Genomic DNA, 14,660 nt, shown 5'->3' with positions numbered 1-14,660 from the left:
ATCACAGTCGGAAACGTGATTGTACGCATTTCTCCTCCTTACATGAGGCATCACAAGAACGTTTCACCAGGCAACGCCGGTCAACTGTTGTCGGTGTACGAGAAATCGGTTGGAAACTTTCCTCATGTCAGCACGTAGTAGGTGTCGCCACCGGCCCCAACCTTGTGTGAATGCTCTGAAAAGCTAATCATTTGCATATCACAGCATCTTCTTCCTGTCGGTTAAATTTTACGTCTGTAGCTCATCATCTTCGTGGTGTAGCAGTTTTAATGGCCAGTGGTATACGTACCGCTTTTGCATGTTACTTCCACGTTAGAATTTATGCCACAGCGTCTTATCGGTACGAGTCGCGCATGCGTTCGAGTTGTCAGTACTGGAAGGAAGACAAGTATTTTTATTACTGAGCAGGAAAATGACACTCTTAAGAAGCTCTTAACGATAGCTGACGTGTTAGGATTCGGTTATCAGATGCATATTACTACAAAATAGGGCTGAGAACATCGGCCAGCACGCTGACAACCGCACAGCAGAAGAATCGTGCACGTCGGTAAGAAGATGCTTGGAAATAGAAACGGCTATCAGAGGTTCCTGGAAAAGACTATCGTGAAATGAGAAGAATAACAGTGTGGCGCGGAAACGAGTGCCTATTTCGAATTCCGTGTCCATGGGGAAATGAAGAACTGTAGGCCTACTACAGTATTTAGAAGTCCGCCCCCGGTAGCTGAGTGGTCAGCGCGACAGACTGTCAATCCTAAGGGCCCGGGTTCGATTCCCGGCTTTGTCGGGCCCTCGTCACACGCCATTATCATTAGTATTTAGAACTGTGCACAGAAAGAGGCCTCAATCCACAATAAAACTAATCGTGGGCTATTCAACGCAATTCGACACTGCACACGTTTCGTGTCTCACGTATCCCACTGTCCCTCTTAGCGCCTGCTGCCTCTCCTGTAGCCGATGATCACAGACGTGATCCAAAGTTACTGCACTGCTGTAAGCGTTCCGACAATGAAGGAAAAGGTGGGAGTCTTCCGTTATGGACTACTCTGAAGGGGAAAACACAAAAATAAAAGATTTATGACAACACTTTTATTAGTACCGCTGCTGCGCTCCCTTACCTCTTGGCGACGGAATCCTCCTTTGACAAGACGTCCTCATCTTCCACAGGCTTGGCGGTCTCCGCTGCCACAGGCTGCTCGCCGGGCATTTCCACGTCCGTGCGAGACGTTTCTTGCTGCACGGCGGGGCTGCATTTGTCGTCGGCAGAGACCGGATCCGAACTGGCATCTGTGAAATAATACTGTGTGATAGCAATTGTATTTCACTCGGAAGACGATAAAAATAACTATCCATGTAAGTGTGGTCCTACGTGAGTAAATCAGAACATTTAACTAGGCATATTATACTTCTGACGGTACACGTACTAAGGTGCTTTGCATCAGAACGTGGCTGCTTTGAAACTTCCAGACAGATTTAAACTGTATAGCGCACTGGTATGTGAACCGAGATGTATGCCCAGGATGCATGCTGAAGTTTGCGAAGGAGGAGGAGATGGTTGGCAGAATTGAAGTTGGGTAGTGTCTGAGTACCTTAGTAGGTAAGAGAATTTCGCAGCTGTCAGTGTTCAAGGTTAGATTCCTCGTCCAACAATTTTAACCTCTCAAAGTTTTACCTGTCATTTTAGCTGTATTGTTTATCAGTATCGTGAGAAACCACGGAGAGGTGAATGTATGTAGTTAATGTTGCCAGCAACTGCACAATATTTTTCAGTACGCTCTCCATGAACAGTCTATTTCAGGGGATCCTCAGGCGCGGAATCGTTATCTTATCGGGTCGAGCTATTTTATGCAGCTACTGAAGAAAACTTAGCTGAAGCACGAAAACTAATGCACCTACATCACAGTTCACACCATTCACGAGGTGAAGCTTCTTGGTTCTTGAGTACCAATCTCTCGGTCGGAGAAGTGTCTGGTACATAAAGAAAATGACAAAAATCCTAAACTGTTGAGGGCAGGAGAACCTATTGCAACATTCTGTCAATATATTAACAATGGCTAATAAATTCGGTTTTCGGTAAATACCTCTTCCAGCTGGTAATGTAAGTATCGTTAATGGTCTGTAATGAAATATATTTACGATCTGGCTTACTTTCTGCATCTAAGAAAAGTTCATTAGAAAAGACGTTAATGTTACTTACGATATATTATATCTGATTTTCGCTCACATCAGGAAACATTGTCTACTTGCACTTTTTTTTGGCAATGTTGTTAGTTTTTACAACACTTTGGTCCATAGTTAGAATACTGACTGTATGTGTTTCAACCTTCTCTATTTACGCTTTATTTTTTTGCATTCTTGTTTCATACCAGGTATTTTGCGGTACAGTTGTGTAAGTTTTTGGATGTGGTCACTGGCCCACCTCGTTTATTATACTTGGAGCACCTAAAACTTGCTGCCACCTAAAACCACTCATTCATCAGTAGCGAATTTCGAATATCACATACATTTCTCTGGTTCCCATGTTAAACTTGCTTCTTCTGGTAAACCAAAGCAGCGAGCGGTTCTAGGTGCTTCAGTCTGGAACCGCGCGACCGCTGCGGTCGCAGGTTCGAATCCTGCCTCGGGCATGAATGTGTGTGATGTCCTTAGGCTGGTTAGGTTTAAGCAGTTCTACGTCTAGGGGACTGATTAACTCGGATGTTAAGTCCCATAGTGCTCAGAGCCATTTGAAACCAAAGCACAGTTTACACAATGTCACGCCGCTAACATCCTAACATGCAGTTGCAGTTGCGACAATATATTGCGCCAATGATTTACTGAACGAGTAACAAATCAGATTTTAAAAAAATGGCTCTGAGCACTATGGAACTTAACTGCTGTGGTCATCAGTCCCCTAGAACTTAGAACTACTTAAACCTAACTAACCTAAGGACATCACACACATCCATGCCCGAGGCAGGATTCGAACCTACGACCGTAGCGGTCGCGCGGTTCCATACTGTAGCGCCTAGAACCGCTCGCCCACCCCGGCCGGCTCAGATTAAAAGCTCATAAAAAAGCACATTCTAGGTGTAAATATGAAAATGTGACATCTTCATTTATCTTGTTGCAAAGCCACACTAATTCACATTTCACCAGCTGTCACTGTCTGTTAAAAACTTGTATCATTTCATTGAAAAAGTCTGCAGTTACTCGCATATTGCTGTAGATAAGAAACTTGTGCTTATTTACCATACGGCCAAATACTCTCTCCTCTGCGTGCTACCATTTCCCAAAATCTCTTTCGGTACCTCAAACCGTCAGTGAGTTATGAGGGGTGTTGTGACTACTTCGTTCTAGCTTTATCGCTGGTGCTCGCGGTCGCAAACATTCATTGCAAACTTTTGGAACTTCAGGCAGTGTGATACTTACATGTAATATAACACAACTACTATGATCATTACCGAAATGATAGGCGCTTTATCATGAAGCTGACACATAAAGCTACAACTGACGTAAAAGCCAATTAGCTAAAATAAAATCCGCTCGTGTGCGACCAGCTCCGAGTGCAGTTCGTCTGTTCTCCAAAATCCTCATCTGAAATCTCACGACATACCGACATCGACGGTGATTATGTTATGGAGAGCACGTGCTCTGTATCTTCACGTTTCGCGTAATCCTCTTTCTTCTTGGCGGTGGGTTCCTGTGCAAGGTTAAAATAAAATGTTACGTACTGAGACCAGCAAGGAATACTGGTGTATGTACTCGACAGATGATAAAGTGATGTGTTATTGATATAAATGATGTAGACACTTTGAAATATTTCATCCAGACTTCGTCGTTGAGCTCGCGTTGCTTTCTTTTCGCTGGAACAACAAAAGCTTTCTATTGTCCATCAAATTTCTATTATGCTCATTGTCTCTATAGTACTCAAGTTGAGCAGTGAGGGAGCGAAAGCAAAATTTGTTTGAAATCCAAATTATCGCCCTTGCTGTCTAATCGTCTCCAGGCTCGAAGTAAGCAGTTCTTGCATGTTCCTGGGGTCTCCCACTTTATCCCGATGACAGCATATAAAATAGAAACATATTCTTCAGTGCAACAGCCTTGGCGGAGCTGCATGTGGTCTTAAGATTACTTGTCCCTCCAAATGAAGGACGCTTCCATCGTCACACAATGACGAGCCTAAAGCTGCAGAAACGGTCAAAATTTCGAAGGGAGAAGTCCTTGGAGCACGTTCCCGGGAACCAAGATTCACTGTCTTATGTAAGCAGTAATACGTCGCCAGAGAGGAAAAAGTCACTGCCATTATGTGGTCGTGGGAAAACGCGATTATTCTCCCGCACAACGCGGCGACATCTTTCAAGTCTCGTGGGTAATCTGCGCAGAAGATTACTGCAGGTCACAAACTTCAACCTCCCACAGTTTGAGTTTTCCACGCATTTCAAAGTTTCATATGTTATCTATCACTGTTCCAGAGCAATCTTCTGCCTGGAATTCAGCTGCGGCGTTAGCTAGTTCGTCAGTGTTAGTGGTACACACGGGAGAATTGCGATCCTGTCGCCAGTGGCTGTGTTTGCAAAGTGCTGCGCTCTGCCGGCGCAGCGGAATACCACACCGGAGAGCTTGGGCGCTCTTGCCACCTGCTGTCGACAGGGGGAACCAATGTACAACAGCTGAACGTAAAAAATATATATATATATTTTTGCACCTCCAAGGCCACAAGGAGTTTAATTGTTCCATCATCGTCGTACCGGCATTGGTTCTTGAATTAAGAAAGAAAGGGTTTTGTCTCAGGTCTAGCCGTTGTACAAAATATTAACTTACTCATTTCGCTTAACAATACTCGCTGTAAAAATTTGAAGTCTGATTCACCGCTTGGTTACTCGACATCATTTTAACAAATATCTGCATGCGACGACGATAGTTTCAAGAAAAAAATTAAACAAAGGTCCATCTTCAAAGCCTATCTCAATTTTCAGGTGCTGTCCGTTGATTATGCAGTTACAGATTCCCTCCATCAATGTATCTCTTTGGAAGTTCCCTTGCCGGTCCGCTGTTATCTGAGAGTAAAAAAGGAAAGTTCCAGATCGCGGAAAGAAAATGAAAGCCGACTAATATTGCATTAAAACACACATCGGCGTTCAAAGGACGCAGTATCATTCGGAGAGTAACTTCACTTATATTAAGTACCGGCGAGCTACGCTGCACTAAAGACTTTTTGGTTGTTTGAGAGCTATCAAATCCATACCTGTATGGCCTAACATTCGAATCGGGCATTTCGTTGATTCTGGAAACTTAAAATTGCTAATAGTCGTTGGTCGTCCATCTATAAACTTCGTATTTAACATCGGCAGGTGTCAAGTGCCGTTCTGGAGGTATCAACTCAGCATTTTATTTCTTCTTCTCTCGCTTGGAGGTTACTTTAGCATCACAGCTGTTACAGTTCAGTAAACAGTCTGAGATTTTTCTCTCTATTGTCTAAATTTTGAACAACGCGTTATTGTGAGAGCTGTACAGTCTAAAGCAAATTTCGTTAGCGCTATGTATATCAGCCTTTGCCTCGCAATCAGAAATCTTCAAATCAGATTTCGATACATAACGATCGGGAGAAATAAGTGTGTCAACGTATATTTGCAAGAAATATTAGTGATGAGTGTAAGATACATCCAAGTTTATCGGTATATATAGATTATCTCTTAATTTTTAAATTAAAATTCCTTATTTCTTTTGGTAATTTCCGGGAGATGTGAAGACGCGAGGGACCACAGGCATCTTGAGACTAATACGTGATGCAAGAGACGGTGCGATAAGGAACTGCGGGCAGATGGTATTGCTCAGCCATATAATTCTGACCGCTTCCTGGCTGTGGTAAGACAGACGCTTCCACATCCGCCTGTAGCGCATCTTCACTGTACCACAGATCTCTGCGGGGCTCCATTCCACAGGCCTCTATCCTGTTTTCCTTTCTAAAAAAAAAAAAAAAAAAAACACGTATCTGTGGACCTCAAAATGACACAAACGAAGAAAAGCCAAGAAAGTTGAAATCTAAAGTGCTTGCTGAATAAAAGGCAAGCCTTGTTTCGCAGGAAAGTAATGCACGGTGCTTCATATAATAGGAACAAACGCATGCTTCATTATATCCATGGAACGCCACAAAACTGACCAAAGTGCTCAACACACACGTGTATGGGCTGAACATCCAATAACCGAATTAGAAATGCAGGAGGAAATACAAAACCTCGATTTAGTGGATACGAGAGAAACACCTGTAATTACTGCAATTGCATGCGTAATTACCTCTCTTTAAAGGAGGTAATATAAGAACCAACCAAACCAATCTAAAAATTTTCCCATGAGGTTCATCCTCGCTGTGTTATCAATTACTTTTAAAGATTGCTTCGTTCAAGAGGGAGGGTCATTTATTTTATTTCTGATATGATCCTCTTTCGTGAGGAAGTACGTCGTCCTGCAGACATAATTTGAGACTTCCCCTGCTGTGGGAAAAGCCTTCGAGAAAGTGTTTCATATTCTTGTCTCCCTTTATTTTGATTACCTTTAAAAAAACTACAGGAGACATTTCTACATTTTCCACATTGGAAAACTGAAACTGGTATCGTAAAATGGATTGTTTTTAATATTTAAATTGAGGTTATCCATTAGATAATGTAAGCATAACCACTGAAACACAACACCGAAAGGAAAGAATTTTATTTCTGCTCCATGTTGTAAATCTCATCGTTGCTTGGGGTTAGTTCTGAATGCAGATCATGAACTGATTTATTTACTCCAAAAGAATTCAACGTGCGAGAACGAATGGTGTTGGCTCACACAAGAGAATCAAACAAAGGCTCTACGTATGTCCAATTGTAGCATTTGATAAATGAGGCTCACAAAACAGAGTCTTGTTAGGGAAGATGTACATTTTGAACGGATTCTATCGCTAAACTGTACTATCAGATTAACAGGGTTTTCAGTGGCAACTGTGACAATTAGGGTATTACCCTTATAAATCCTTCGACCAAGGTTTCTGAAGCTAGTAGCTCCACACAATACTGGCAGTTCATATTCCACTTTGCCGCCGTCCGTGACTTTTGGGCATTGTTGTGACGAAATGAATGCAGATTTTCCCATTGCGTAACTGCAAGCACGCCAAGCTATTATCCGCGAGATGTGGTTGCTTATGCAGCGAAACAATTAGTCTAACCCTGTGTAAGCACCAGGTTTTCTCTGTAAAATCCCGCTATCCGATATTCAGATCAATCTAGTCTTAGACCACTATGTTTATGGATCATGTGTCTAAAATACAATAACGGCAAACAGTAATTACCCATGGAAGCTGTTACTCCAACAGATTCTCAAACGATGCGAGGCTACCACGTAAATAATCCCAACTTCACTTTTCACAGTATATAGAAATGACGTAGCGGATAACGTCGGGAAGTCCCATGTGAGGCTTTCCGCGGATCATGCTCTCGTATACAGAGAAGCACTAGAAAACTGTAGCTAAATGCAGGAATACCCGCAAAGACCAATTATTGTACGATTACACGATAGCAGAAGTATCACCGAAACCAATGACATCCATAACATATCTAGGAGTAAGCGTATGGAGAAATTTAAAGTGGAATGAGAGGCTAGAGAGATTCATTAGAAGAATCCTCAGGAATTATAGTCCACGCATAAAGGAGATAGATTACAAAATTATCGTTCGAGCGATACTTGAATACTGCTGGTCAGTCTGGGATTCGAACCAGATGGGATTTGATAGAGGAAATAAAGCAGAGCCAACATGTTTCATTACACGTTCATTTAGTAAGCGCGAAAACGTGACGATTTTTTTTATTTGTTACTTATTCGTATGGCGCACATGCAATTTAAAATTACAGGTATCTAACATCAGTAATACTATATATAATAGGGTTATGAATATACAAACCTAGTTATAAAACTAACTAAATGTCAATATCTAGGTTCCTAATCCATGTAAGTGCCATATCATCAGCTTTCATGAGGTCGCTCCAACTCCCCGGTAGCAATGCAAGGGGCATTCATCTGTAATGTGCTTGACTGTGTTTCAGAGTCCCACAGCCGCAAACCGGAGATTCTGTGGCACCCCATTTGTAAAGAGAGTCTGCGCATCGTCCATGCCCAGTGCGAGTTCTGTTCAATTTGACCCAGTTTCCTGTCGAGTTCTTTGCCAGCAGTATCACAATTACACTTTTGGAACCGCTCATGCTCGTCAGAATTTTCAATAAGTTGACAGGTCTGATTCCACAGGTCTTTCACTCTAATATTACTGGCATCTAGCTCTTCTGCTTACCGTAAATATGGGTTTTTTGAACGGATTCTGTTTCGTCGTAAACTTGGTATGTCCTCCTGTATGGGTAATTCCAGGTTCTCCTGTAGCTTGCGGTACTTCATAAACAAGGCCTCGTTTCTGCGGATTGCTGGTGGACAGATGTTGCTCAGCAGAGGAAGCCAATAAGTAGGTGTTGGTAGTTATTAACCGTACAGTGTGGTTCAACTGGGCGTCAATCAAGTTCGTGTGGTAGCTGTTTAGCCACACCGGGCTACAATACTCGGCTGCTGAGAAGACCAGCGCAATGGATGATGTACGCAAGATTTCTGCTCAAGCTCCCCATGTCGTTCCACACTATTTTTGAATAATATTGTTGCGGGTTTTTATCTTGGCATTAGTATTTTCAATATATTTTCTACATGAAATGGCGTGGTCAGGGTGACACCGAGGTACTTGGCGCACCTGTTATGGCAAAGAGTGTTTCCACTAAGTTTCTCTGAGCTCCGGGGTAGCTTGCTTGTTTGTCAGATGGAATGCACATACTTCAGTTTTACTTTACGGGGTTTAAGTCGCCACTTTCTACAATAGGCTCTCACAACTGCTAGATCTTCTGCGAGAATTGTCTCTGCTCGTCCAAGACCCTTGGTTCTATGAGCAAGAGCGATATCTTCCGCCTAGCATATGCTCTCCGCCAACGCGCAAGTGCCACACGTTTCAAGAGAAGCGTTCTGCACCAAGGCATGCTTTACTGTTGAAATTCCGAGCGCGTACGTTCCTAGAAGAGCCAACCAATATATTGCTTCCTCACACGTATCTTTCGCGAAAGGAGCATGAAGGCGAGATTAAAGAGATTCGAGCTTAGCACGGAGGCTTACCAATGCTGGATGGAACAGGAAAAGCCGCAAGTAAGAGTGGTGTACAAATTACCCTGCGCCACAAACCGTAAGGTGGTTTAGTGTAGATGCACATAAATTAAAAAAATAATGGAACACGCTGACCCTTTCTGGCAACGTCCGCTGTATTAAAACTGAGCAGAGCCGTTTGTTCCTTAAATTCAACGTAACTGTAATAGGTACTGATGTACTACTTAAAGCGACGAATGAAAAACAAAGTCAGACAGGGACTGAGACTAGGTTCTACAGTTTAATTCCTTTATCTACACACCGAAATTTCGAGATTCCCTTCCAGACCACGAGAAGTCCTAGATCATCTTGTATTTTTTGTTCAAAATGGTTCAAATGGCTCTGAGCACTATGGGACTTAACATCTGAGGTCATCAGTCCCCTAGAACTTGGAACCACTTAAACCTAAGGACATCACAAACATCCATGCCCGAGGCAGGATTCGAACCTGCGACCGTAGCGGTCGCGCGGTTCCAAACTGAAGCGCCTAGAACCGCTCGGCCACACCGGCCGGCACTGGTAATTTTTGTCACAAGCACATCATCTTCGTCATCACATATGAATAGCGTAGACAATATGAACTCCCCACGTCCTAGCAAAAAAAGTAAAAATCCTACTGCACTTCTCTGGCACATGAAACTCCTAACGGTTCCGAAAACGCACGAGAGAATGTACAAGAATTACTCTTCCTTCAGTATCACTGCCACGAAACACCAGATGAATACCACACTCGCCATCGAAACTACTGATGAGTTCCACGTGTACATCAACATACTCAGGAGGAATGAACAATATTTAGGAACACGACAGGTACGATCATTCGAAGCATAAAAGTCCATCAAACAAGGACGCTATGTGCACTTGTCCAGTAGAGCATGTGTGTTTCACAGTGACGAAGAGGAACAAGTGCTCAAAGCTCTTATGGTATGCACTTCAGAGTCATATTGTTTTCTTGTTTTAATCCATACTATAACCACTCAAAATATGGAAGGCAAAGAGCTAGCAGTAGAAGAAATTTGATTCACAGTATCGAAGATGTAGTGTTCATAGCTCCTAAGACCACCGTATGTTTAATGTCTAACTACCGGAAGGTGCACTGTTGTATATCTGTCAGTTATTGTTCAGTGCTCTATTGGGTACAGCTGCGCGGAGTGGCCGTGCGGTTTGAGGCGCCATATCACGGACTGCGCGGCCCCTCCCGCCGGAGGCTCGAGTCCTCCCTCGGGCATGTGTGTGTGTGTGTGTGTGTGTGTGTGTGTGTGTGTGTGTGTGTGTGTGTGTGTGTGTGTGTGTTTGTTGCTCTTAGCATAAGTTAGTTTAAGTTACTTTAAGTAGTGTGTAAGTCTTGGGACCGATGAACTCAGCAGTTTGGTCCCTTTGGAACTCACACGCATTTGAACTTCTTTTATTGGGTAGAACGTTGTGTTGCACAGTTTCCGAATTTCGAGATGGCAGAGTTGGAGGAGCAACGCGTCTGCATTAAATTTTGCGTGAAACTTACGAAAACCTTTACAGAGACACGCCAAATGATGCAGGAAGTCTACGGTGGCGAGTGTTTAAACCGCACTCGGCGTAACGAATGGTTCACATGGTTAAAAAATGGCCAGACCGAAGTTAAAGATGGCCCTCGTTCAGGACGACTACCGACGACGCTCATGTCGGGAACTTCAAAGGAATTGAGCATCCCAAACGAAGACTGATTGTCCGAGATATGACACAGCATCTTGGAATGCATCGTATTTTCGCCAAGTTCGTCCCACGGTTCATGAGTCAAGACCAGAAACACCCCCGCCTCGCAATCTGTGAAGAGCTTTTGGATCGCGCAAATGAAAACGAGATGTTTCTTAAGAGAATCATAACTGGTGATGAGACGTGGGTCTACGGTTATGATGTTGAGACCAAGATTCACAGTGGGACGGGAAAGGTTCTCCAAGGCCAAAACAAGCTCGTCGGGTCAGGTCAAACGCCAAAGCCATATTGACAGTTTTCTTTTGACTTTGTAGGATTAGTTCACCATGAATTCGGGCCACAAGGACAAATTGTTAACGAGGGTACTATTGGGACACGTTGCGGCGCCTCATAGAGAAAATGTGAGGAGGAAATGGTCTGAAAAGTGGCGAGACAATTCATGGCTCTTCCATCACGATAACGCATCCACACATTCATCCCTGTTGGTGCGTGACTGTTGCGCAAAAAACGAAATCACTGTGCTGCCTCATCCTCCGTATCCTCCAGACCTGGCCCCTGTGGACTTTTTTAATGCCAACGTTGGAAACCCCGTTGCAAGGACGAAAATTTGCAACCATAGACGAGATAAAAGACAATTCGCACACGAGATAAAAGAAAATTCTCAGGCTGCGCTTCGTGGATCCAGCAAGAGCCGTACCAAGGTTGCTTTCCGAAGTTTAAACGGCGTTGGAAGCGATGTATCAATTGTGGAGAAGAGTATTTCGAAGGAGACCATGCACAATAAGTACAGGCGTAGAAAATTTTTGTAGATAAAGTTCCGGAATTTTTTGAACAGAAAATTTTTGTAGATAAAGTTCCGGAATTTTTTGAACAGATCTCATAAATACACACATGAGATATGTTCCAAAAATGCCGGAACTATGTATCAGAATTGTGAAGTCTTCCTCCAACACCAATTCTCTAAAGTTATCCAAAAGTGTATCCCCAGTATGGTATCACCCTTCTTAAAACGATTCCCATTCAAGATAGCCGAGTATCTCGGTTAAACTTTCGTATGGCCTATACCGATGTGTCACAATATTAGGAGCAAGTTCAAATTCGTTAGATTTCTTCTAGTAAGGTAAGGACTCCAACCGCTGGAACAGCAGCCTAGAATTGGGCACGCTAACGTCTTTTATGCTATTTGCTCAGCTGCATCGGAATTTCCTAGAAACCTTCCGGGAAATATAACTATTTGGTAATTGCACACATCAAATCATCCATATCGGTCAGTGAAGAAAACCAGAAGTCCTCCACAAGCTACTCAAAGTCTTCGGTCCCTAAACTGGTTTCCAATAGTAACTGCACAACATCTGCTTACCAACTTCAAAAAAATTTTCTTATTTAAACTATTGTCATGATGTAACTCTGATGTGAGAAATGCTGCATGTGTGAAACACTGGTCCGATGTAAGAGAGGGCATGATGGCCCTAATCTGATCAGGTTAAATAAATAAATAAAATAAAATAAATGTACTGATACTTAAGCGCGCAGTGTGGCGGGAAGCATATTGAAATAGTTAAAATGACTCTGAGCACTAAGGGACTTAACATCTGAGGTCATCAGTCGTCTAGACTTAGAACTACTTAAACCTAACTAACCTAGGGACATCACACACATCCATGCCCGAGGCAGGATTCGAATCTGCGACCGTAGCAGCGGCGTGGTTCCGGACTGAAGCGCCTAGAACCGCTCGGCCACAAGGGTCGGCTTTACCAACTTCCACTTGTACTTTTGACTACCCTCGTAGATCTGTAAATTTAAGTGGCCTACATTTTCTACCGATTGTCACCACACCGTTTGGTAAACACACAAACACGGGATTCACTACATCGAACGATGCAGCGAAGAATTCTCTCAGTACTGAGACGCTGAGTCCCGGGCCCTAATGCTCTTCCCCTCTGGGCACGACACTCACGGGTTATTCCAGCACTACTGATCTCTCCCGCTTGCACAACTGCGTCGGCTGGACCTCCCCTATAATCGTTAGCTTCTGCCCAACGGCGGACTCCACACGTCATCTCTCACCCGCGATAACCAAAACGCCACAGAATCTCAGAGTCACCGTTTCCTTGTAGCCATTCGGTTTGCCGAGAGAAGGAAGACAGGTTCTACGTCCGGTCCACGACAACGTCATTAAAAACAGAGTGTAAACTTAGATTGGAGGAAGATGAGAAACGAAATCGATCATGTCGTTTTCAAATTAAACTTTGCAACATTTATCGAAATGTAATTAGGGAAACCAAGGAAAACGTAAATCTAGATGTCCTGAGGGAGATTGAACCATTGCTTACTTTAGTCCGAGTCCACTGCGTTAACCACTGTGTCAGTTGGCTCAGCCCATTCGGCTAATGTAATTTACACGTCGGGGAGCACCCAGAAGGGCAGGAATAATCGAATGAAAAGTCTGTATTTGGGAAATAATGAAGACTTTTACAAACGCGCATGTCCAGCAATAAGACTTTACCATCGAACAAAATAATTTCTCCTAGGAGGAAATGAAAAAAACTCAAAACTCAAGTAGTGTAGAAAACGCACTCTTAAGGCTGTCCCCTGAGCCTGCACTTTACATAACCAGGACTACCTGTCCTTGTTTTACTATCTGCCGATAAACAACTGGAAACCGTCGTGTACTTACCTTGGGTAACACCCACTGTAGTGGCCGGAGCAGGTGACGTCGCAGTGTGCTGCTGCATTGTTGCCATATCTTGCATAGCTGTAGCAGCTCTAGGCTAGACTCGACGACGGACGGATTGTCTAGAGTTCCCAGCAGTGTGGGCGAACATCAACCACGCCCACCAGTTGTCTGCTCCCTCAGCATGGCGCACACCTGCAACACACAGTGCCACATGTTGTCAAACATTTTCAAAATCAAATTGAGCCTTCTTGCGTCCATCCCCCAATACACACATCTTGCTAACAAAATATTTCAAGTGAGACGGCAATGACAGTCATGCAACTCGTCAGTCCAAAAAGATTCGAGAGTGGATTAATTTAAAAAAAAAAAAAGAAAAACAGAAAAGTTTGAATTACGTGGCACAAAACGTTCACACAACCATGTGAAACGGTCTGGAAAGTCCTTCTTTGGAATGTTCAACTCGTGCGTCAATCCTCCTTTGGAATGTTCAACTCGTGCGTCACAATGTCATGAATGCCGGTTATGTCGCCAAAGGGTTCACCCTTCACAGTTTCTGCACTTTGTCGTTTTGTGGCAGAATCGTAATGATAACACTAAGTCTCGTCATCTGTGATTCTGTGATGACTTTTTCAACAACAACAAAAGATTGTCCGCGTTTTGCTGTCAATCGAGTCGTCGTCGTTGTTTGGGAGAAAGGTGTGTGGGACAAACTTTGCACACGCTTTTCTCTTTTTCCAAACATTCTGGAGACTGCCTTAAGCAATTGATTTAGAGGCGCTGCTCTGTTGCGATGTGTGACTACGTTGACAAAAGAAAATGGCTCTGAGCACTATGAGACTCAACATCTGAGGTCATCAGTCCCCTAGAACTTTGAACTACTTAAACCTAACTAACCTAGTGACATCACACACATTCATACCCGAGACTGGATTCGAACCTGCGGCCGTAGCGGTCGCGCGGTTCCAGACTGAAGCGCCTAGAACCGCTCGGCCACACCGGCCGGCTACGTTGGCAAACCACATTCGCATGTTCAGTGCTTAACACTGTTAGTTCAACCTGCCACTGTAGTTACTACGCTGACACCGGGTATATGCCACGAACAAAACCAGTCTCGTAA

The 14,660-nt window shown here is 43.6% G+C and overlaps 1 protein-coding gene across 3 annotated transcripts in view; it reads right to left on the bottom strand.

The window, feature by feature from the left end:
* LOC126278325 (ras-responsive element-binding protein 1-like) overlaps nt 1-14,660 on the bottom strand; it is a 380,719-nt gene that overhangs the window by 25,513 nt on the left and 340,546 nt on the right. For all 3 annotated transcript variants that reach the window (XM_049978343.1, XM_049978345.1, XM_049978344.1), the window contains 2 exons: nt 13,544-13,735; nt 1,116-1,284 (listed from right to left, as the gene is read on the bottom strand). In XM_049978343.1, the coding sequence (XP_049834300.1) occupies nt 1,116-1,284; nt 13,544-13,619 (245 nt within the window). In that variant the 5' untranslated portion in view covers nt 13,620-13,735. The remainder of the gene's footprint in view (nt 1-1,115; nt 1,285-13,543; nt 13,736-14,660) is intronic.

Source organism: Schistocerca gregaria, chromosome 6 (assembly GCF_023897955.1).
Source record: "Schistocerca gregaria isolate iqSchGreg1 chromosome 6, iqSchGreg1.2, whole genome shotgun sequence".
Classification (NCBI taxonomy): Eukaryota; Metazoa; Arthropoda; class Insecta; order Orthoptera; family Acrididae; genus Schistocerca; species Schistocerca gregaria.
Note: the sequence above shows the minus strand (reverse complement) of the source record. Positions and strands in the feature narration are given on the sequence as shown.